This window comes from Silene latifolia, unplaced genomic scaffold (assembly GCF_048544455.1).
Source record: "Silene latifolia isolate original U9 population unplaced genomic scaffold, ASM4854445v1 scaffold_79, whole genome shotgun sequence".
Lineage (NCBI taxonomy): Eukaryota > Viridiplantae > Streptophyta > Magnoliopsida > Caryophyllales > Caryophyllaceae > Silene > Silene latifolia.
This window is the reverse complement of record NW_027413701.1, coordinates 4,065,518-4,090,148: the sequence shown is the minus strand read 5'-3', so window position 1 is coordinate 4,090,148 and position 24,631 is coordinate 4,065,518. Positions and strand designations below refer to the sequence as shown.

Sequence of the window (24,631 nt, the reverse complement as noted above, 5' to 3'; positions counted from 1 at the left end):
CTATTTATGATAGCTCTGTGCCTCTTTCTATTAGGAATACTAGGAATGCTGCATCCTGCAAACCACACTAATCCTAGTCTATCAATGACATACAACCGACGTGGAGCGATAAACAATATACACAAGACATTATCACATAAGTCATACAACACCCAAATTCAATCTAACCCGAATGTTTATTATCATAGGCTGGTTGTTAAAAATAACTTGATAACAACCTAACTGAAAACAACCGATCCCGAAATGACTTTATGAACCCGACTTAAATTCTTGCAAACCCAATAAATCCAAATTCATATTAATCCAATTTGAACACGACCTGATTGACCCCTTACAAGGTCTACTCGTGACTTAACAACTAAGATAGCCACCAACATAATACACTTTACACTTTCCCATACGTAAGGCAAAATATCTCCCCTTGCAACTCGATGTCGGCATTAAAAGTTTAAAACTTAAAAATGATTCGCAAAAGGAAAAAGAGCGTAGATGTTACTAAGAAAGATTCCAAGTTCAAAAGAAAACTGACTTATGAAATAAAAAAGATTTCAAATTTACTTAAACCATCGAAAGACTCCACATCAACTAAAATTTAAATTGAGAATTAGTAATTCATTAAAGTAAAATTAAATTTCCCCATGGTCATGAAAAATATAACCAATAAAAAATAGTTATGCCATTTATTTTTTATTTAGTAATTAAGAATTAAATAAATTAATAAAAAAGTGTGTTAGTTAATTTCCATCAATTAATACTAAATAAGATTCACCATCGAAAGAATTGTAGAAATAAATTGTTGTTCTTCAAAAAATGATGTGCGAAAAAGAAAATGAACTAAAAATGAAAGCATTGATGCTCTAAAAGGCTACACATCTCTGCACATCACCTCCTCTCTCTCCTACCCTTTCTTAACACTTAACCATATACATCCAATTTCCACCATCAATCATTTTCAACCTCCATTTTTAATCAACATTCTTAAGTTTATTCAATCTCCTTCATTTTAAACGCAACACTAATTCAATATACAAATCACATTAATCATACTCTTCAACTCCTTCAATTCTCAACTCTTTTGACTTTTCTCAATCAATTGAAAGTTTCCCAATTTCGGATATTTTTGTTGTCGAATCTTATTTATTTACATGTGCATGAAGTTATAGAAGTTTCCAGAAAACCTAATTTCGATGTCGATCTCCGAATCGCCGGAGACAGTAATAAGGCGGCGAAGTGTTAGTAATGAATCGCCGAGGAATAATGACGGTGATAGGATTGTTGATGAGAGTGATGTGAATCCTAGAACTAATTTCGAGAGCACTAGGTGTGAAGTTGAAGGTGACGGTGACGGTGAAGGTGAAGATAAGGATGTTAATGGCGGACGTAGTCAAGATTTTCAAAATGCGATTAAGTATACGTATCGACCTTCTGCACCGGCTCATCGCAAGATTAAGGAGAGTCCGCTTAGTTCCGATGCCATTTTTCGTCAGGTTTGTTGCTTTTGTTGATGCTTATTGTTTAATGTTGTTTTGAATTTTGCTTTTATGATGTTCTCTGTAATGTGTTTAGAATTAGGTGATTTAACGGTTTTATGTACAACGGAGACATTAACGTTTATTGGTCATGGCTTGTTCATATGCTTAATTGCATGCGACCGACTGTCTCATATGTATTCAAGTCATAATGAGTGAAGAATACCGCGTTAAATGACTTGTATGCATAAAATTGTACCTAAGTTTTGTATAATTATCAAGTACTGTGAAAGGCTCATGCATGTAGGGCAAGCAATTAATCCTATTATTTATTACATGAGAAGCACAGCATTAAATTGCTTGATTGTATTCCTACAACCGTCTGATGTGATGTTTATTTGTGTAGTTAACTTATGGTTTTAATTACTGAAAGCCATGTGTAAGCTTATTTGCAATGGAATTTCTTTTTCTAGTTGTAGTTTCGAGAGATAATTTAGAGACTAATGTAAGTTGAGGGAAGTTTCTGATTTTTGATGCACTTACGAAAGGTAGGAAGAAACACAATAAAAGATATACAGAGTATGAGTTATGGCGAAGCTTGTTTGTTTGTCACATTTTGGCTCCTTTTAGACGGAAAGACAACTAGTGCTCACTTAGAGATGAAGTTTCATGTGTATCTTTGTCCATGGCACTTAGTTGAATAGTGTTAGCTTAAGAATGTTATAGTTAGCCGATTATGTTGCTTGAGGCACTCCCTCAATTGTACTCAACTTCTAGTGTTTGTGGGTTTTGGGTGTTGGGACATCTCTCTCGCATTAAAGATCTTCCCAAATCATGTAAAGAACTCAATTGGATGAAATAGTTAACATGTAAAAAAGTTAATAGGAATGAAGTTGGTGAAATTGATTACTAGATTGGACATGATATTAAATCGTGATACGTAACACTCTAGCATACCATGAGTCCATGACACAATGGTGTAGTCGATAGAAGCTTTTGTTTTTGTATAGGTTATAGGCAATATTAATCAAAATATCAAATATAGTAATGGCCAAAAACATCTGTCAAATATTTGGCGTAACTAACAATAATGAGATTTTAAAAGATCATTGCAAAAACGGAATTTTTTTGCTTCTCGGGGAGGGGGTCATAGACTCATAGTTGTAACTCTTTTCTTACCACAAAAGGATGCTTATTTAGGACACAATGATTGAATATATAAGGTTAGTATACATCAATTGAATCATTTTGCTTTGGTTTGTCGCACTTATATCTTAAAGACCTTTTGATTCACTAGAAATGTAAATTAAGATATGAAGATTACCACTTGGACAAGGGGTAGGGTTAATGGGTAAACGAGTTGCCACTTGGAGAAGGAAAATTGAAGAAACTATATGATCAAATCAAATACTCCCTCATATTCACTCATTTTTCCCCCTTCCATTTTGTACAAGAAATAAGAAAATAAATTTGGACCACACAAACACTCTACTCCACTGTACCCCATAAGCAATTGAATTTGGACCACACAAAAATTTTCAAAAAAGGAAAGAGGGAAGAAATCCGACTACCATGAACAAGGAAAGAGGGAAGAAATAAGTGAATAGGAGGGAGTATATGATTTAGGAGGTATTCCTTCGAAGTAGATAGGTAGGAGTTGTTGATCAACTTGAAGGATTCATGCGAGGTTGTTGTTCTTAGTTTAAAAAGGAGCGAGACACTAGCTAAACGCCTCAGTGCACCTTAAGTATGTCATTTAGATCATCTAACGTAGTGCACTACTATCCCTAGCTTTTTAGTTGCATGTAAGCGGTCTTTAAAATCCAAATAAACGTGTTGCATATGATTTTACTTTTAGGTTATGTTTGAATTAAGGGATTTGGAGGGAAAAGAAAGGGAGGGAGAGTAGGGGATTTAATATCCCTTGTTTGGATAGCAAACAAGGGTGGAGGAAATGAAGGGGGAAAGATTTGGAGGGACCCATTTTTCCTCCTTCAAAGCAAATCAAAATCTCTTCACAATAGGCAAGATTTGGAGAGAAATAGTGTCCAAACACACATACTCTATTGCCCCTCCCCTCCCTTTCTCTTCCCTCCTTCCCCCTCCCCTCCATTTCCCTCCACTTTTGCTATCCAAACACACAACTATGTGTGTAAAAGCAATGCACCTTGTGTCAATAGAGTGCGTGCCTTTACCTCGCGTCTTTGTGTTAATAAAGCGCGCGCCTTTCCTTGCCTCATACTCCTCATTTTCACGGACCGGAGCCTCACGCTGTGCCAGTGTCTGACACTAGACACTTAGACATCTCATTACATGCGAAAATGGTAAAATATGCAAATTTTTCATAAATTAGCCAAGGACATGCACCCTTTCGGGTATTTCTGAAGGAGTAACATAGCCTATGTTAAGCAGCAGCAATTGATTCCAAGATCAAGATTGAAATAACATGTAATAGCACGGATATTGTTTTATCTTAATATGATGGTCTCAGATTCTAGTTTCTTGGTATTCTCGAGAGCAGTAGCTTGTGTTACAATCAGTTTCTAAAGATGATGTTATGCCTTCTTCGACAACGCCATGGTTAGCTTTGGTTAACAGAGATAAAGGCATAAAATCTGATTCTAAGATCTTGAGTTGTTGAATAATAGCTATGTTAAAATAGCCTTGGCTAAGATGCTATGTAAAATATTGCTGATTCGTCCCTTACATCTCTTATTGCACTTTCATTGGTATTCTAAATATTAAGTGATTAAGCGCTTTTTATGATATTTTTTGTTTGATTGTATCTATTTAAAACCACGTGATATTGACCATCATAATTTTGATCACTTGCAGAGTCATGCTGGTCTCTTCAACCTCTGTGTAGTAGTACTTGTCGCGTTGAACAGCCGGCTTATCATTGAGAATCTAATGAAGGTTTAGTGTTAGTGAACTTCGATCGTTCTCCTCTTTACTCATTCGTCTATTTAGTTGACTACCTGGCTTTATTGTCTTTTCCAGTTTGAAATGATTGTTTTTATCTGTTAAACTTTTGCAGTATGGTTTGCTAATCAGAGCTGGTTTCTGGTTTGGCTCAAGGTCGCTCAGAGATTGGCCTCTTTTTATGTGTGGGTAATAATCTTGACACAGCTAATATTGTGACAGATCATTTGACAAGTTGTAGAGATAGTGCTGCTTCCCCTTGTGTATTTTTGGCTATTCCTGATTTTTTTTTTCATTTGTAGTCTTACACTCCCAATTTTTCCGTTGACTGCTTTCCTGATCGAGAAGTTGGCACAACGACAGCGTATTTCTGATCCGGTAGGTGATAACTTACTGTGACTTGGTAGCCGTTTCTAGCCTGTTGATAATTTCTATACTTTGTGGTAGTTAGTGCGTTCTTGCTTTTCTTGTGGGCTGAACCGGTGGTGCTTTTAATGATACCCCTCTCCTGGTAGTTCAAAGGAGTGGGAGCCTATGTAAAGTTTTAGCTCTTCCAATCCTGTCCGTTATTGTTCTTTCTACTAGTAACTTTTTTTTTTTTCCATCACTCGTTAACCACACAAATTTCTGGTCAGGTGGTTGTCTTGCTTCATACACTTAATGCGGGGATCTCCATCTTATATCCAGTTTTTGTAATACTGAGGTTGGTTTCCTGGACTATCTCATGTGTGTATATGATTTTAGAATAGTTAGACATGGAATATATTCCTCTGAATTATTTTTGGATACTATTATTGTTCTTGTACATGGAAAACTCTGTAACAATGTTTGATATATTGAGAACATGTGTTCTCTTTTTTGATAGTTTAAAATGACCAATGTCTAAGTTGCTTTATTTTGCCCTAATGTGGATACCTTGTTCAACAGTCTTTTTCACTGAGATTTTATATCTTATGCTTTACCTATCACTATTGGTTTTGTTTAACCAAGGGCGGTCATGTTTGTTACATCATTGAGACAGTTACAACACAAAAGGTTCATCTAGCAAATCATTTAAACTAGTTTTTCTTGTATCCTCTTTACTCGGTTGCATGTACTGGTGGATGTGAAGTCCCTTCTTACATTTGAGGAAGGCCTTGGTTTTGGACCATGTCGTCTTCATTTTTTTTGATAGAAACAATGCTAGATCAGGTTGCTAAGGGTCTTTATCATTTTGAGCATCAGATCAATGTAAGTTTCTTTTAAGAGGGCGCCAAGGGTGTGATGGTCAGTTACACAAAGAGGCGAAATTAATGAGTATAAGAAAGTCAAAGTTGAGAGTTGAAACCGCAAAGAAACATCTCAAACAAGTGTAAATCAGGCAAAATGGTCATGTAATTATCAGATTCGTTTCCCATAATCTGGGGAATTAACTTATCATCATAGGATTTAGCAATTTTGCAGGTGTGATTCAGCTGTCCTTTTTGGCGTTGCACTAATGCTCTTTGCTTGCACCATGTGGTTAAAGTTGGTATCATACGCACACACAAACTATGATATGAGGGCTATTGCCAAAACTTCTGCAAAGGTAATGAAATCTTTACCTTAATTTTCTTCTTTGTGTAACTTGACAACTTGTGGCATAGTTTCATCTTTTCGTAATACGTGACATCCGTACACGACATAATGATATCCGTTTCAACTAAAACATGTGTGTAAGTGTCATGTGTGTGCGTTCATGCCTATGTGCTGAAAGTCGCACTTGAAATCTGCCTTTCAATTATCAGTTGCCTTATATCTGTCCTGCATCGCCTGTCCATTTCTGGGTTCCAAAATGTCGTTATTGTCCTTGTTGCAGCTCCTTTAACAGCCAATTACACCACATTTACTGTTAACTGTGTCGAGTAATTTTTTGTTTGGTCTCATAAGTTGATTGTTTGATATAAGAAATGTGTCTTGGTCAGCTGGGATGTAGTATTTGTACTCTTCCTTATTGGATTTTTTTTGTTTGGTTTCAGGAGGATAAATTGACTGCAGAAGTTCCTTACGATGTCAACTTCAGGAGTATAGTGTACTTCATGCTTGCTCCAACTCTCTGTTACCAGGTGATTGTCATCCTTGACCTTTAGGTGCTTTTGTCTTCGCTATGACCACGTAGTTGATGTTGACAGAAGTATGGTTTTTTCATGCGTAACCTTCACATATATAGCATATTTGGGCCTTTTTTACCTCATATCAATGCATCACGATAGTTCTCTTAAGTTCTGGTAAATAAAATATCAGGATCCTTTACTCAATCCACTGTACTTATTGGTAATTGTTTCAGAATGATATTGATGCCTTTTGTTTAACTGCGTGGTCGATTGTTTAGACGCATATAAATGTCATTTATGCTTCATGAATGTTCCCTACCTGACTATTATAGCTGTTCTTTCTTTGTCCATCTAGACTGTTCTAGTTTTTTGCATGTTTTTTTGCCTTCTGTTAATCTTTGTTGGTGAATAGAGTGTACTGCTGTTTAATTGTTTACTTTTTAAAACACAACTTTTTCTGGTCAGTGTCATTTTATAGCGTTTTGATTTTGTCACTTACATCTTCTGGCTTCTTTATTGTGCAGCCAAGTTATCCTCGAACGTCTCACATTCGAAAGGGATGGGTTGCTCGACAACTTTTCAAGCTGGTGATATTTACTGGACTGATGGGCTTTATCGTTGAACAAGTCCGTATATTGCATCCATTAAACTTCTTTATTAGGGGCCTCGGTTGAATTCTAACATCATCTTGACATATATTATTGTGTGTTTTTTGTAGTATATCAACCCTATAGTACAAAACTCACAGCACCCTCTGAAGGGCAACCTGTTGTATGCAATAGAAAGGGTTTTGAAGCTCTCTGTCCCAAATCTTTACGTGTGGTTATGCATGTTCTACTGCTTTTTTCACCTTTGGTAAGTTGTCCTCTTGGCTACTTAGTTACTTTATTCTTCAAAATAATCCTACATGGAATGGGCATTCCAGTGTATTCTACGGAGTATTAGTTTGCAGCTTTGTACTTAATTACTAAAATTATCATTGCTAATGAGTAAGGACTTCTTAGTTGAGAGACTTGTGATTGTGTACATTGACGCTGTTATGTATAAGAAGTTTATTGGTAGCACAAGAGATTAAGAAATGAAGTTAAAATTTTGAATAAGCTGGTCTCTGGATTGTACGAGCTGTGATAATCTCCTGAATTCTATTTAGATACAGTATTTGTTCAAGCTTTTTTAAGGTCTTATTAGTTATTACTTGCACTGGTTATGTCTCACTTAGCGATGTGGTATATAGATTGGTAGTTAGGTTCATCAACGAGGTGCTGTGCTGCTTAAATTATGTTCACTACCTTATGTTTATGATAACTGAAATATGCTTATTCATCTGGTTTTATTGAAATGATGCTATAATGACTATTAACGGAACATATTCTACTCTTCTAATTTGGGCTGTACAGCCATCTTAAACCTATTATTTCTCCTTCTTTCTCTTATAGCTGTTGCATGACTTGCATCTACTCATCTGGTAGCATCAGACATGTCTTTTACCTCTTCTCTCAGAAATTTCTCGGCTTAGATTTAACAAAAAAGTTCACAGGACTTCTCCTTTCTTAACTTGGGACTGATAGGTGCAACTTTTGAAATTTTTTGCGTGTGTTTTATCAATGCTGTGAAATTACCATTTTGGAATGTTTTTTTATTACTACTTCCTCCACATCTATTTGTTCCTCACATATGGTTTAGGGCTTTAGGCACGGCTATAATGAAAAGGACTTAACAACCTTCACATTAAAACAAACCGACTCTATATTGAACTAGTAATAACAGAGAGCTATCAGCCCGCCAAGCCGCCGCCCTCCACCAAACTATCACCAATTCTAACTCGCGTGACCACCCAAATCACTTCACCAACCCAACACTTAACCCTGCTACGGTACCACCACCGTCACGAGAATGCCAACCAGCACAAACGGAAAGACGACCACCGCCAGCTTTGTATGACGCCGGAGAATGCATCCATGGTGGTCATTTTCGAAAGTTTTATATAACCTTGTAAATCTAGTGTTTTATGTTGGGTTTGGGGAGGGGTGGAGGTCGAACAAGGAGGACGTAGTGATGGAAGAAGTTGTTGATTGCCCAAGCAGCCCCAATTGTGGTGGAAAGAGATGATTGCTGGCAAAAGAGCGTGTTTCATGGTGATCGATCGTTCGGTGATGAAAGGAGGAGAGAGGAGATGAGGACGGTGGTGACGCCGGCAGAAAACAAGAAGAGTGAAAAAGAGGGCGGCGGTGGTACCGGTGATCTTAGGGAGGAGAGCAGTGATGGTGTCGGTGGTCTTAGGGAGGATAGTGGTGGGCTGATGTTTCCTCGATAAGGGAGGTAGGTGGTGAGGAGGGAGGTTAATGATGTTTATTGGTTGGGTTAATTATAAGTGGGTTTGTTGGGATATATGACTAATATTAGGGATACAAAACACACACTAATGAACATCAATTTTGGAAATGTTAGGGGAGGATAAGGTTATGTGGTCAATAAAATTGCCATTTTTGGAATGAAATGAAATGGGAGGAGCAAAAAGATATGTAACAAAGAGGAGGGAGTATAAAGTATTCAATCTGCTCATGTGTTCTCCTCATTCTCAAATTCTTAACCGCGTAGATCAAAACTTCTGGTCTTGTTTGGTTTAGAGCCTTTGTATGGATCTGAATATCAGACAATTGAGTCTGGATTGTAGCTTTAAAGGAGAAAAAGATGGCGAGAAGGAAAGGTTGAGCTGTTGAAGAGACCTAATATTTGTTGGGAAACTCATTTGTTCGCTTGTTTGTTTTCTTTCAATCAAGCCTAATTTGAAGCTCGATGTAAAAAGATAAAAGTTTTACCTCTTAAGTTCTAACCAAAACATGGAATCTGATGTGCTTATTGTAGGGCTTCTATTTCGGCAAAATTGTTGTGTAGACTGCTGATCATGCTGGATCCTCTTTTTCTGATTATGACTGAAAAAATATATGCTACAGTCTAGAATCTAGATATCATGCTGAATTGCTGATGTACATAAACAATCATTAATGCTGCCTTCTAATTGCAGGTTAAACATATTGGCCGAGCTCCTTATGTTTGGTGACCGCGAGTTTTACAAGGATTGGTGGAATGCAAGAACATTTGAAGAGGTATACATTTATCTTAAGTTTCAGCGAATGCCCATAGGAATACATGAGTTGCTAATGGTTTTTTTTTTTTTTGTGAACTCTATTTTGTTGCATGTGCTTGCTACATTGATAACTTTCTATCAGTATTGGAGAATGTGGAATATGGTATGTATCCTTACTGAGTACTGTCTATTTAAGTTTTTGTGAGGTTTGCCAGACATGTATTTCTATCACATTGCCCACAGTATTAGGTAGTTATGTTTAGAAGGCTTGATACAGTGAGCTAGCCAGTTTGGATAAAGCGAGTTCACTATGTCCGTTCGGTACTTCTGTTAATTTTGTTTTTAGAATGGATGGATGAGAACTGAGAAAGAAACTTCTAGGTGGATTAAAATATGCTCGAAATGGACAAGTAGCTGACAAAATTGTAGGGAATTATAATCAAATTTTGAGGGAGAACTGTTTTCTTTGACCCTTGTTTAATATTCACGTTGGGGAACTTTTGGGGGACCCTTGCCAAAAAAACACTGAAATGGCGTGGATGTAGAGTAACACCTGCTGCCAGTTTAAATGATTCGCATCCCCTAGCGTATAAAATTCATTTATAAGATGTGTCATTTTAACTTCAACTGCTATATTCATGTTTTTTTAAGTTATTATATGTGTACTGTCCATTCATAGAATTCACTTGTTTTGCCACAGCCTGTACATAAATGGATGGTTCGGCATATCTATTTTCCATGCTTGCGGAATGGAATATCAAAGGTTTGACACTACTTAGCAAAATGTGTTCTGTTCTGGATCATTATGGCTTAGATGCTTGTTTTTCCAATTCCTCTTTGCTGTCAATGATCTCCGACAGATAGTTATACTGGATTTGTGTGCGCTTCCTCTTAAGTCTTGATGAACCAATTGGTAGACAATAGTCATCCAGCAGTATAGACTCTTAAAGATTTATTCATGTTACATAAACAAGCTGTCTTCATATCAATTCATCATTAAGAAAATCTGTTTGGCTGCTGCCTACAGTTCATTGTCAGAACTCGGTGTTACTAAGTAGTTCATAACCATGCATTTCCTTCCAGGGAGTTGCGGTGCTGATTGCCTTTCTTATATCGGCCATATTTCATGAGGTATATTTTAATTTCAATCTCGTAAATACTTGTGCAATGTTAAAGCCACTTTGATGTCTAAACTTTGTGATATGAGTCCTTTCATGTTATAGAGTTCTTCCTTAAATTGGTAACCGACACTAGCAACTAGCTTGGTTTGAAGTCATTTTAGGATTCTACCTCTAGTCGAATTAGGCTTTAAGTTACCACAGTATTAAATCTCAGTTTTAATTGTGGTCGTAGTATTGGCTGTCATGGCATATTCTCGCTAATAATTGTCATATCGCCTTAAAACGTGCTAAAATGCGTCGCGGTAAACTCGAAAACCTTTTATAGCTCCGTCACGCATCGGTGTCGTGTAAGATATTTAAAACGATGGCTTTAACCTTTGATTGCCTAGTTCATAGCCAGATTGCTATGATGAAATTCAGGGGTTAACAATGAAACTTCGCATGCGGAAAGCTTTGGTGTTAAGAGTAATCTAGATAAGCCTGTTCTCTGCCCTTGTAGCCTTGCCTATTGTCTATCCTTTGGTATCCTCTTTGTATCACTAATATACATAACACCCCGCCTCCAATGGGGAGATCCTCCATTGAATACAAGAAGAAAGTCCAGGATCCCTTCCACAAAATGGAAATAATTTTACGTTTTCATGGTTTTGCGTATCAAAGAAAAGTCAAAACGCGATTTACCTCTTGTTTATCTTCATTTTCGTCTTGTTTGTTGTCGAGATATCGTTTTATTCGTTGTTTAAATCATGTCGTTGGTTGTTGAAATCCTGTTGTTCTTTGTAGAAATAATGTTGTTTGTCGTCTGAACTGAAAACGATATTCTATGAAGCGTTGTGAAAATCGTTGACGCTCGTACTTGAAATTGAAAAAAAGGAAAGAAACCAATTTTACAGTTTTAGAGAGAAAGGGCAAAACTGAAATTTTATGAAAAGTTGGGGTTAGCTGTGAAAAGTAGGGGAGAAAATATAGAAGCTCCCTTAGATAATAAATATGTCTCAGGTTAAAAAAAACGATAATATCTGGTGAGGGATGGATGACGGATTGACGGGTGAGATTAAGCTTTATCCATCCACCATCTATCCGTTTCACCCGTCATCCGTTAAGTCAAAATTTTCATCGTTCTTTCTAGGGTAGGGTGAATCGGATTTTGATCGGCTGCAGGTGAAATTGGCATCCTACTAAGTACTAATGTATCTTTGACATACCCGTCACTTTTTGTCGGAGTACAGAACACTTGCTTTTTATCTAATATCACAGTGCTCTATGTCAACTGTTTTTCCATTAAAATGTACAATATTTGTATCATGTTTTGCCCCTCATAAAGTCACAAGGTCTCGAATTGTATTCTTTCTTATGTATGACCAAATGTGGATTTGTAATAGTGATCTTTCAAAGCATTCTTCTACAAAGTTCTAGCAGTTTTCCCCTTGCAAAGTTACACTTTTTGCAAGAATTTTGTGTTGGTCAAAACATTCTTGTTGGTCAGCCTCAAAACTAAAGCGGAGTAGGAAGTACCAATCTATTTAGCTTGGATAATCTACAAATTAGTAATCTTATTGGAACCTCATAGAATTTTTAGCTATAAAGGGTACTTAAACTAAATCTTTTTCAAAGTTTTGGTAATTCACTTTTGCAGACTTGCTTCTACAATGGGGACATATTGTCACATTAGGGCACAAACCTTTCGTAATTGTGTCTATCATATACGGTGAACACAAACCTTAACTGACTGTGTAGGCTTTATTTAGCCTTTGAGAGCTTGAAGTGTTACAGTAGTGTTATTTACTGTGAGCACAACCGATAAACCCTCTAAAAAGAAGGAAAATTGTCCGTATTGAACTAATAAACGTTTCATGTATGTTTTCTAGTTGTTGATTTTGACATGCTATGCCAACACATTTGGAATCTGTTTTGCAGCTTTGCATAGCTGTTCCTTGCCATATCTTTAAACTATGGGCGTTCTTGGGCATTATGTTTCAGGTAAAGAATCCATTCAGCCTGTCCAATTTTTTTATTTCTTTTTCACTTTCAGCAACTCTCCTATAGGACTGTCCTATAGCATAGGACGGGCCCAATAGAAGAGAATATAGCCCAATATGAGGTTAAAGAATAGAAAAGTAAAAAGAATTCGTATTACCTTCCTTCTCCACTGTCACCACAAAAACCTTCTACCACAACTATAATTAACGCCCTCATCACCGCCACCTCCTCCACCGCCTATACAGTCCACCTCCTCATCTACCGGCCACCTACTCCACTTCTCCAACCACCGTCACCTACTCCATCGCCACTCTAACCCACATCTTCACCAACTCCATAGCTGCCGTTCTCATCAACATTGTTCCATCTTTTATCTCCTCCACAAATCAATTTGGGATTTGATTGATCTTCAAATCTCAAATTTAAAAATTGAGATTTCATACTTCTAAACTTCTATTATTTTTTATTTTTATTTTTGACTTAAATACCCATGTTTTTATTTTGAGAACTTTGAGTTGAAAATTATGAGGTTTATATTTTTATTCTATTTTTAATTTAAATACTCATGCTTTTAGATTGAGAACTTTGGGTTTTAAGTTGAAAATTATGAGGTTTAAATCAACTCAAAACTCTTGCATAATTAACTCATAACTATAATTGGTCCATAATACACATAATTCAACATCTTAAGGTTGTAACTTCAAAACACAAAGTTTTAATTTTGAAAACTCAAGTATTTGTTCTATTTCTTTTCAATACACAAGTTTACAGTATTACATGCTTTGATTTTGTCAAGTACGTTTTTTAGACTGATAACTTTCAATTTTAGTTTGAAAATTGAATATTTTAAATAACTAATTAATTGCCCTGAGATGATGTTTGTGTGGAGGAGTTAGGGAGGAGTGTAGTTGACGTTTGAGGCAGCAGTTAGAGTCGTCGTTTGTAGGTGGCGGGATTAGGGGCTGGGTGTAAACTGTAAATTGACTTAGGGAAGGTAGCCAAATAGTTTGAGAAATGGAGAACGCATAATTGTGATTTGCTATCAAGTTTTGGGCTTTTAGGTAACAGGCCGGTCTTATGCTAAGAGACCGTCTCATTAAACAATTTGTGTTCACTTTTTTTTTACTGATCAGCCTAAGAAATCGCTCCTAGTAGCTGACACTGCTATGACATATTTCTGTTACAGGTTCCGTTGGTTCTGATAACAAATTATCTGCAGAGGAAATTCCAGAATTCGATGGTATGTTTGAGTGTATTTTTTATTTGTTTTAAGTTTGATCTAAGAGTTAAGCAGGTAACACTGCCATTTGCTAACCTGCGTAATATGAATACACACACACATATCATTGTGATCCGTCTGTTAGCTTTTTATATGGTTAGTTTGTTGTTTCTGCAACATACAATCAGGGATTCTTTTTTGGCATGTCTACTACAAATTTCTGAACCTAATTTCGTCTATTTCAGGTGGGGAACATGATCTTTTGGTTTATTTTCAGCATTTTTGGTCAACCGATGTGCGTGCTACTATATTACCACGATTTAATGAACAGAAAAGGCCAGTTATCATAGGCTTCTTCTACAATGCTGACTTGTGGATGAAGTAAATTTCATTCATTGGTTATAATACTTTTATGCTGCTACACCAGGCAACGGTCTTCACCATGTCGTAGCGGCACTCTTGACTTGCTTTTCTGTACAAGCAATTTTGAGGGAAATGACATTGAAATTATGCTAAATCCAATCACACATGATCAGGATTTTAGGAACTTCTGGGAAACTGTACATGATTTGCTTTTGTTTTCCCTTACGTCCTGTACTGATCTGCTCTTTATAGCAAAGCCGGGGCCGTTTGTTTCTGTCTTTGGAAAGTTCATCGTTTTGTTTTAGTGAACATTGTACCATCTCCGTATGCTTGCTGGATTTCTGCTTGTGATTATGACTACCAAGTGTTCGGTGAAAGATGTGAAGTTGACCAATTTTATAATAACCCAAACTAGTACGTTTGCAGCATCCTTAGTCCTTTCACAGTTTCACTTGGTTTTTGCCAATTTGTGAAATTTTGTAATTTCCAAATATATTGAAAGGGTTAATATCAGAAATTCAAAGAATTAGAGGAAGTCTAACTTTATCCATTAAACAAGTTGAAATTTTTGATAAAAGCCGGCAAAATCTAGCCGGACTACAAAGTTTGACTTGAAATGCTCGAGACCCGATTTGAAGTAACATGGAAATTTGAAAAATAGAATTGTCCAATTTGAGGTCAAACTGAAAACCTTTACAACCAGATTGACTCTTACTCACCCATAATCGAAATCAAAATCGATTGCAAAATGATGGGCAACTCCATAACGACTCAATTTGATTATATAGTGTAAACATGAATTAGATGACACTACACTTGCACAAAATCTCATTAAACCATTTTCTCTCACAAATGACCCAAATAGAGGAGAGAGAGAAACACATGGGAGTGCCCCCACCTTGTCTCCCCTATCCATTTTGTGAGTGGCATTACCTGTCACTTACTCCGATCCGTCTTCAACGAGACTAACTGGTACTTATTTTGATTTATCATAAAATTTATTTTAACTAAACTGAACTGAACATAACAAATGAAATTAAATAAAACAACATAAAATTCAAAATTTGAGATCCATTTATTCATTTCACATTTCTTTTTAGGATCTTGATGTCTTGCAATTAATATTCACAAATTCTCATTTGTGATGAATATATCCGTCGCAAGCTTGTGATGGGTCAAATACAATTAAAGTGGGGTAAATAAGACAAAAGCAAAGTGCCTAGAGAGTAGCATTCTGTTTTGTCTTATCTACCCCCCACATGATATTACTTAACCCGTCGTAAACTTGTGACGGATTATAATCCGTCACAAGGGAGACTTACTGATTAATATTATGAGCCTAGAAGACATATACCGTTGCAGCAAAAAGTTGACGAAGCATTGAGATAATCAGTCATTACATATTGAATTGTTGCATGACCAAAACGTGTTCCTTTCTCTGACCACTCATGCTTTGCAGTTCAATGTTGACTCACCAATTATTCTGTCAATTTACTTTGGAAACAAGGGAACATAGGTAGGAGGCCGCAATTAATTAGAGCAATTTCCGCTTCATTAATAATAACCCCACTACTTTTCACATGATAGATACCCTCAACAATTTGCTTTATAAAACGTATAATACCAATAACAAAAATGCTCATTTCACATTTTCAGGAAGAATCCTCTTATCACTTCCAAATATAAATTCATTAATTATCTTATAAGACGGTTTTATAGGAGACTTGCAGGGTAGATGGAAGAATATAGATGCAAATCATATAGTGATGGAAGAATGGAAATAGAGAGGTGCTCTTCCACCTCCTCATATAGTGGAAATAATAAACATACTTCAGAAACATCATCAAATAGTAACAATAATGGAGTTGTTTTTGAACATATAAGAAGTTACAGTACATCATCATCATATGCAGCAACATCAGTACAACAACCACCCAAAGAGTTGAGGAAAGACAAAAGGGTAAATGGGTCATTTTCAAAAGCAGCATGGTGTTTTGGAGATCCAGAAATGCAGAGAAAGAAAAGGGTTGCTGGTTATAAGAGTTATAATGTACAAGGCAAACTTAAGAGGTCTTTTACTAAGAGTTTTAGGTGGATTAAACACACATACTCTAATATGGTTCATGGTTCTTAATTTATTTACTGCATTTTAAACATGTAATTTTATCTCAAGGGAATCAACAAATTTATCCAAGTTTCAGTCTCTATTTCCCTTATTAATATTGGAAATTTGTATACCAGATTTGCTGACCAACTGATGATTATTTCTTTCTACAATTTCCCTTATTAATATTGGAATCAACAAATTGCCTTTAAGTATTTCTCTATGATTTGTGATGGCATGGTCTCAAAATTCTTGTGCAGTACTATAGTGTGATACTGTTTATTTCATAGCGACGGCCGACGAGTGAACAATGAGAATTCTGCTGCGGTTTCAGCCTTGTCTAAATGGAGACTCAAACACATTGATTGAAATTGGCTGCATGAGTGAATACGTTTCTCAACGCTAGACTATAGTGGTCCTTGAATTTTCATCTAAGCATTGGTTGAAGGTCACACTTCTTTCCTTTTCCGTTGACATTTAAACTCAAAATCACAGCTTTTCATCATAGATAATTGCTACTTGAAGATCAGATTAGACATTACAAAGTAACTTGCCAACTTATAACAATAGTAATAATACATATGTAAAACCCGCTTCCATATGTGTGTGTACATGTCTACATGCTTAATCTGTTCACACAGTCGAGATGCTTAATCTGTTCTCGGTGCTATATGAGGGAAGGTGACACAGGTCTACATGCTTAAAGGGATTGAAAGTACTACTCATATTAATAAAGTGCACTTTTTTTTCCTGGTTATCTAGGCAAAAGAACTCCAAAGTTAAGCGTGTTTCACTAGTCCTAGTTTTAGGATGGGTGACCTCCTGGGAAGGTCCCGGGATACGCATGAGTGAGAACAAAATACGCTGGAAACAGGGGCGGGATTCAAATCTCCGGTGGGCTAAAAAATTTACTCATCGAAAAATTTTCTTTCTAAAATGCTATATAAGACTTGGACTTGATAATTATACGTGGTTTGCCCTAAACTGCTTCATTTTAACGTATATTTCGCGATATTTGAAGCAACAATAATTTTAAATTATGAGATTTTTGAGACATTATACTACAGATTACTTTAATTTTTGTGCAATAAATAAAGTGACTATGAGTATGGGGTAATGGGGTGGGCATTTTGTATGAGAAGTATAAAAACCTCTAGCCCAAGTAGCAAGAAATGCAAGGATAAAATCATACAACTATTACAGTCTACAACAAGAAATACGTGTTAAAATAAGATAGATATAATACAAACAAAAACGTAAGAGTAGGGGACAAGTATTCTACCATAAGACCAAGTGTTTCTTCATGCTTTTATGTTACACCTTGTTATATACGGAGTATATTTTTGTTTCTTCAGAAAAGAGGTTGGGCTCCAGCCCATATAGCCTTTGGGCTGGATCCGCCCCTGGCTGGAAAGGACCCGTGTTGATCTGTGGGTCATGTACACAGCCTGGCGAGTTATAATAAACACTTGGGCTCCAGCCCATATAGCCTTTGGGCTGGATCCGCCCATATAACTATTTATGGACTCGTTCTTTGACATTCTAAACATCTCATATTGTTGCTTGAGAAGGTCAACACGGTGTTTTCTCACTTGGGATGTCCCTTCATAAGCAAGTACAAGAGAATCCCAAATAGATTTTGCCGTAGGACATCCATAGATTCGACTAACTTCCCCCTCACTAACACACCGTTGAAGAATCGACATTGCTTTGGAGTTCTTTTCGGCAAGTTTGAAGTCATTTTCATTGTAATTTTTTTCCTCTTTCGTTTTGGTGAAACCGTTTAAGATATCGGTTTCCTCAATAACAAGAGGTCCATTTTGGATGATGTTCCAACATTGATAGTCTATACTTTTGATGTAATGTTCCATTTTGAGTTTCCACCATCCAAAATTCGCACCGGTAAAGACCGGGATCTTGGAGTGTTTCTCGGAATCCATTACCCACGAATCAAACTCTAAGGCGATTAGCCTCGATCAAGAGCACGAGGCTCTGATACCAATTGTTGAGTTTATGGATTCAAGTACCTAAGAGGGGGAGGGGGTGAATTAGGTACTATTTAAAAAATTTAACTTCAACTTTATTAATTTAAAGTGAGTTGTAGAATGAGAAGAGACATGAAAATACTTCGAATAATATAGAGAAATTAAACGAGTATTAAAATGAACGTTTGCTGAAGTATGAAGGTAACAATTGTTCGATGTAGCTATTTGTCTCGGTTTATGGAGTACAGATCAGACAAATGTGACAAAAGATGTGGAACTCATATTTTGAAAGTTAAGCAAAGCAAATGCAAACGAAAAAAAGAGCAGCGGAATAAAACGAATAAGATCAAACACGAGATTTTTGAATTGGTTCGGCAAGAACTCAAGTGCCTACGTCCAATCTACTTTTTATTGATTAATTTTAGTGATCTACTCCGACTACTAAAAACTCGTACAATAAAAAGACAACAACCTACTTCGGTTGTGACACAAGTTCAATAACTACTCCGTTCTAGAACAAGTCAACTCGCAACCTACTCCGGTTGCCAAAGAGTTGAAGACTACTCCGTCCTAAACTCTACACACAAACTTAGAATGTTATAAGGATCAAGTTTCCACTAGCTTATTCTTAAAAAGAATTGAGATGAACAACTTTTACAAGATCAACAATTCATAAGTGAGAGAGTCTAGTATATTAAAGTAACAAAGAGCCCATGATTGTAACACTTGAAGACTTTTAAAAGTTTTGCAAAGTAAAGACTCGGTTTTAAGCTTTTGAAAACAATTTGCAAACTTAGATTAAATCTCAGAAAAAGTCTTGAGGTTTTGAGAGGATGAGGCACGCCTTTTATAGGGAGGGTAAGCAAGGTGGGTTGTTAGGGTTTTAAGGGTCAAAGACCATCACATGTGATGAGTCTCAACAACTTCCCAAACTTGCACAAAAGAGGGTTCTTATTCAAAAGGCAAAGGAGAGAAAGAGTGTTTGAAATTATCCAAAAGAGATCATAAGTTTTCAGAAAACAAAGAATGGAAAACAAGTCACATGATGACAAGCTTTCACAAAAATGGCAAAAAGTAATCCTTATTTTATGAAAGACCAAAGAGTCAAATTTGCACAAAGGGGAAACAATTTGAAATGATAATTATTCAAACCACTTTTTCTAGAAGGCCAAATCTTTGCAAAAAAATCTGAAGGTTATCTTTCAAAATATAAGACACGTAAATGACTTTTGAAAGATAAAAAGAAGTTCAAGTGTTACGAATTAAGGCAACGGTCCAGGCTGCTGTTACTTGTGAAAGTAACAGTGGTCTTGACTGTTTCTATTTCTTTAACATACTCTACTTTCTAACTTGTACATTAGATGACGCCTAGGACTCAATACAATTGGGTAATCAATAGTTCAACACTTCTTAATCCAAGCTTGATTTAACCAAAAATCCTGAAAAGGTAAACTAAGATAGCACACATTAAATGGGCATGTTATCATCAATCAAAGGAACCCAACAAATTCCCCCTTTGATGATGACAAGCCCTAAAACGAATGTAAGCAATGTAAACAACTTATTTCAAGATTTACTCAAGCAAGATCATATGAGAAAAAGAACTATATTACCTCATGAAGCAAGAATTTAAATCAAACTTACCATGACAAGTTTACATTGCCCCAAAACAAGAGTAAAAGTTGTGAAGGTTAGGCCTAGTTATGAGTTAACCAATATGCAAAGAGATTAAGAGCATGAGTTTACCTTTTCCCCCTCTTGACATCATCAAAAGGGCAGGGATGTCAAAAGCATTCAAGAGCAAGCACGCATAAGAAAACACAAAAAGACACATATAGACGTGACAAGATAACAAGGTCAACACAAACATACGGTTTAAACATAGTCTAACCATAGTTCCCCACGGCTAAAAGTAGTTTAACATACACCACCAAGCAAAATATTACGAGTGAAAAAAATAGTTTTTAAGAGGGCGCAACAAGGTGGGGACAAAAGCAAGGTAAGGATAATATAGGAAGGGGAGTTTGGTTACGGGGAGGAGGCTTGGTCACCATCCGACTCTTCACCCAAGGGGTCTTCATCCAACGGGTCATCTACACCATCATCACCGTGCTCCTTGGTTGAGACAAGAGTGGAGATGATATCCACTTCTCCACGGATCATATCCACAGTGGAGGCAAGATCCGAGATAGCCACATTCTTTTGAAGCGCATCTTGCTTCACCCAAGCACTCAAATCCGCAATAGCTTGACATACTTCACTCAAACTACCCGTCCCAACTTGACTAGAAGACCCAACCTCCGGATCTGTCTTGATTTTCACAGAAATTAATGCATCATTTTCCACCTTAATCAACTTTTTTCCCATTTGTCTGTCACTCATTATGTCACACATATCCAAAGATCCCATACTAGTGCTCACTAACACCCCGTGTGCCTTAAGCACGATTGACAACCACATTCCATAGGGGAGATGAAGCACACTGGAGGAGGGTTTACGGAGTTTGGTCGAGATAAGATCAAAACGCTTAAACATTAACCCAATAAAATTAACCTTTTTATGAGTGGCAATATGATATATGAGGTATTGTTGGGCTATGGACAATTTTCCCTGGTCACCCGAAGGGTAAAGTGAACGACAAAGCATGTTAAAGACTAATCGGAGAGGAGGGGGTATGGAGGTATTGCTGACAGGACCACAAGTGACGGCTTTTGGACAAACAACTTTGGCAACGGCTAGGGGTGAGGCATAAGGTACGTCAACCCAAGTTTCAGAGGGGGAGATTATTGTAACCTCCGGTTGGGACATTAAGAGCAGTAGCGAAATCTGATTGAAATAGTTTGAGCGGCTTACCATTAACTTTAGCCGTGAGGAAATCACCCGATTTATCCACTCGGACCGTTGCAAAGAACTGAACCACTTCACTGACAAACACGGGTTCACGAAGTTCCAATAGATTTTCCCACCCTTGAGCCATAATCATATCCCGTACATTGTGAAAAGCGGGAGACTCAAACCAGGACTGTTTATAGACCCGAGGAGAGTGAATGGCTTTAGGTGACATCAATCGTTCACAATTTTTGTAGATAGAGGTGGGAAGATCCAAGCTTTCGAGTTGTTCCCAAACACGAGCCATATCCCATTTGGAGGTAAGTGACACTGAATCTGATGGGGAAAGATACACCAATTTTTTCTTTGAGGGTTTGGATTTTTTCGAGGGAGGTTCAAGGGATGGTTCAACATGGGAATCAATTGTCGGATTGAGAGTGGTAGATCCGGGATCAACTTCACTGTGCTCGACACTTTCTGAGATTGTGGGTAAAGAGGTTTCGGTAACTGGTGCTTTTCTTTTGTTAGCTTTCTTTGCCGGAATTGGAACGGAATCAGCAGGTTTTGTTGAATTCACATTTGGATCACATGGAGTTTCTTCATTATCATAAATATCCACAGTGACGGTTTCGGTGGAGGAGCTTGGGACTGTAGTACCCTTCTTGCAACCACCTCGAGTTCGACGCCCAATCATAGTGGAGATTGGAACGTCGTCAGATGGGACCGTAGTTGGGGGAATAGTGGCGAGAGGTGTTGGATGAGGGCTTACAGGTTCTGGGTTAGGGGTTGGTGATGGATTTTTGGATGGGTTTTGATGTCGAGGAAAGGCTTGGGAGTCCTTTTGGGATGGCATTGTTTGTGAGGTGGGTGGTTGGTCTGATGTAATGGATGAGGTAGTCATTTTTACGGTTTTGATGGGTATAGTGGTATTAAACGAGGTTTTGACCATGGTGGGTAAAAAAGGTTATAGGGTAGGTGAGATGGAGGGAGTGGAAGGTGATAGGTTTTGTGGGTTGAGGGATTTTGGACGGTGGGTTGAAGGAATAAATGGCCCAAACAATAAATGAGGCAAGTGGAGGTAGTTGGCCCAAATTTATTTGATCACTCAAAATTACAAGCAAGGTAGCATAATATAAACGTAAATTTAGATATGAGGTTGAGTGATTATCGACTCACGAGTATGGTGTCAATTTTCGGTCTAAAAATGATATGAATGCACTTATAACACTTAAAAACATATGTCCATTTTAGTTTAATCAATTAGGGAAATTAGCAAGACTCACACTAGAAATCACAAGCAATTAATTAACCCAATTTCTAGTCTAAATTTCTCAAAATGTTCTCTTGTAAGTGGCTTAGTGAAAATGTCGGCAATTTGATTTTCGGTTTTGCAAAAGATAAGTCTAACATGTCCTTTCTCCACATGATCACAAATGAAATGATGACGAATATCAATATGTTTGGTTTTAGAGTGTTGAATAGGATTTTTGGAAATATTTATTGCACTCGTATTATCACACATTATGGAAACGGAGTCAAAAATAATACCAAAATCCAAGAGTTGTTGTCTTACCCAAATGAGTTGAGAACAACAATGTGCGGCACTAACATACTCACTTTCGGCCGTTGAAAGAGTTGCCGTATTTTGTTTCTTTGAGCCCCATGAAATCAAGCAAGGACCCAAGAATGTTGCAATTCCGGAGGTGCTCTTTCTATCTACCGTGCACCCCGCATAGTCCGCATCCGAAAAGCCTATGAGATCAAAAGGACAATGTAAGGGATACCATAAGTAGAGATCTTGTGTTCCAATCAATTACCGAAGGATTCGTTTAACGGCTTTAAAATGGGATTCTTTCGGATTTGCTTGGAACCTAGCACATAAACAAACACTAAAGAGAATGTCGGGACGACTTGCGGTCAAGTAGAGAAGTGAGCCTATCATACCTCTATACACCTTTTCACTAACATTCTTACCGAGTTCATCTTTGTCCAATTTGAACCCGGCTACCATAGGTGTATCATGAGACCTACCATTTGTCATCCCAAATTTCTTAAGCATTTCCTTAATATACTTTTGTTGATGAATCATGATTCCCTCCTTTGATTGTTTAATTTGGAGCCCAAGGAAAAATCCTAGCTCACCCATCATGCTCATTTCAAACTCCGATTTCATTAGTTCTGAAAAATACAAGTAAAGGAGTTCATTTGTTGCACCAAATATAATGTCATCGACATATACTTGTACAACCAACAGTTCATCTGACTGTGACTTTAAGAATAATGTTTTGTCAACGGAGCCTCTTTTAAAACCATTTTCAATAAGAAATTTAGACAATCTATCATACCAACACCTAGGTGCTTGTTTTAGACCATAAAGAGCTTTGTCTAATTTGAAAACATGGTTAGGCAAATCATTATTCTCAAAACCCGGTGGTTGCTCTACAAAGACATCTTTTTCCAAATATCCATTTAAGAAAGCGGTTTTAACATCCATTTGGAAGAGTTTAATGCCTTTGTGAGCCGCAAAAGCTATAAGTAATCGTATGGCTTCAAGTCTAGCTACCGGTGCATAGGTCTCATCGTAGTCAATACCTTCTTGTTGGTTATAACCTTGCACCACTAGCCTAGCCTTGTTCCTTACAATTTCTCCCGAGTCATCAAGCTTATTGCGAAAGACCCACCTAGTACCAATTACGGTACGATTAGGCGGTCTAGGTAATAAGTGTCATACCTCGTTTATTTTGAATTGATTGAGTTCTTCTTGCATGGCAAGCAACCAATCTGCATCAGTCAGAGCGACTGTTACATTGGCGGGTTCAATTTGAGAGAGGAAGGCATTGTGGGCACAATACTCATTGAGATGAGCAAGATTGTTAAGGGATGATCTTGTTCGAATTCCCGAGTTGAGATCGCTTGTGAGATTGGAGAGTGGATGAGAGCTTTGATGTTTCCACTTCTTTAGGACAATGGTTTCTTGTTCCCCTCAGCAGCATCAGTCACAGTGACTGTTTCCTTTTGCTTAAAGTGATCTTCATCAGCACTGTTTTGGGTTGATTCAATTCTGGAGGTGGAGGCAACAGTCGTTGGGTCTGTTGCATCCAGAGAGGAAACATCAGCAGGTGTACCACGTGTTCCCCCTGAGTTGCAGCTTTCCTTTGAAGGTAACAGTCCTTGTGGCTATTACAAGTCAGCGTTGGGAGCTTCTATTTCCTCGAACACGAAATCTTTTCGAACAAGACCAATCTCAAACTCATCATCATCATCTTCTTCTTCCACGTTTTGTACCTGTCCAAGCACACTAGATTCATTAAAAATGACATGGATGCTTTCTTCAATCAACATGGTTCGTTTATTGTAAACTTTATAGGCCTTTTTATGATCGGAGTAGCGAATAAATACTCCTTCATCACTACGTGGATCGAACTTACCCAAGTTGTTTTTACCATTGTTATGAACAAAACATTTGCTTCCAAAGCATC

The 24,631-nt window shown here is 37.3% G+C and overlaps 2 protein-coding genes across 2 annotated transcripts; both read left to right on the top strand.

Moving 5' to 3' along the window:
• Nucleotides 1-851: 851 nt before the first annotated feature.
• Nucleotides 852-14,659, top strand: LOC141640357 (diacylglycerol O-acyltransferase 1A-like). Its single transcript, XM_074449166.1, has 16 exons — nt 852-1,487; nt 4,305-4,385; nt 4,507-4,580; nt 4,694-4,769; nt 5,027-5,094; nt 5,835-5,958; nt 6,389-6,475; nt 6,988-7,089; nt 7,182-7,318; nt 9,489-9,570; nt 9,694-9,714; nt 10,252-10,314; nt 10,635-10,682; nt 12,590-12,652; nt 13,839-13,892; nt 14,117-14,659. The coding sequence occupies exons 1-16, from the start codon at nt 1,188-1,190 to the stop codon at nt 14,219-14,221; spliced, it is 1,485 nt and encodes a 494-aa protein (XP_074305267.1). The 5' UTR covers nt 852-1,187; the 3' UTR covers nt 14,222-14,659.
• Nucleotides 14,660-15,969: 1,310 nt separating this feature from the next.
• LOC141640381 (uncharacterized) lies at nt 15,970-16,368 on the top strand. Its single transcript, XM_074449186.1, has one exon. The coding sequence runs from the start codon at nt 15,970-15,972 to the stop codon at nt 16,366-16,368; it is 399 nt and encodes a 132-aa protein (XP_074305287.1).
• Nucleotides 16,369-24,631: the final 8,263 nt, after the last annotated feature.

Bases quoted from the DNA above. Each gene is read 5' to 3' on its own strand.
- LOC141640357 (XM_074449166.1), top strand. From the start codon at position 1,188: ATGTCGATCTCCGAATCGCCGGAGACAGTAATAAGGCGGCGAAGTGTT. The intron at 4,386-4,506 runs GTTTAGTGTTAG...AAACTTTTGCAG, and splicing joins TCATTGAGAATCTAATGAAG to TATGGTTTGCTAATCAGAGC. The intron at 12,653-13,838 runs GTAAAGAATCCA...TTTCTGTTACAG, and splicing joins TCTTGGGCATTATGTTTCAG to GTTCCGTTGGTTCTGATAAC.
- LOC141640381 (XM_074449186.1), top strand. From the start codon at position 15,970: ATGGAAGAATATAGATGCAAATCATATAGTGATGGAAGAATGGAAATA.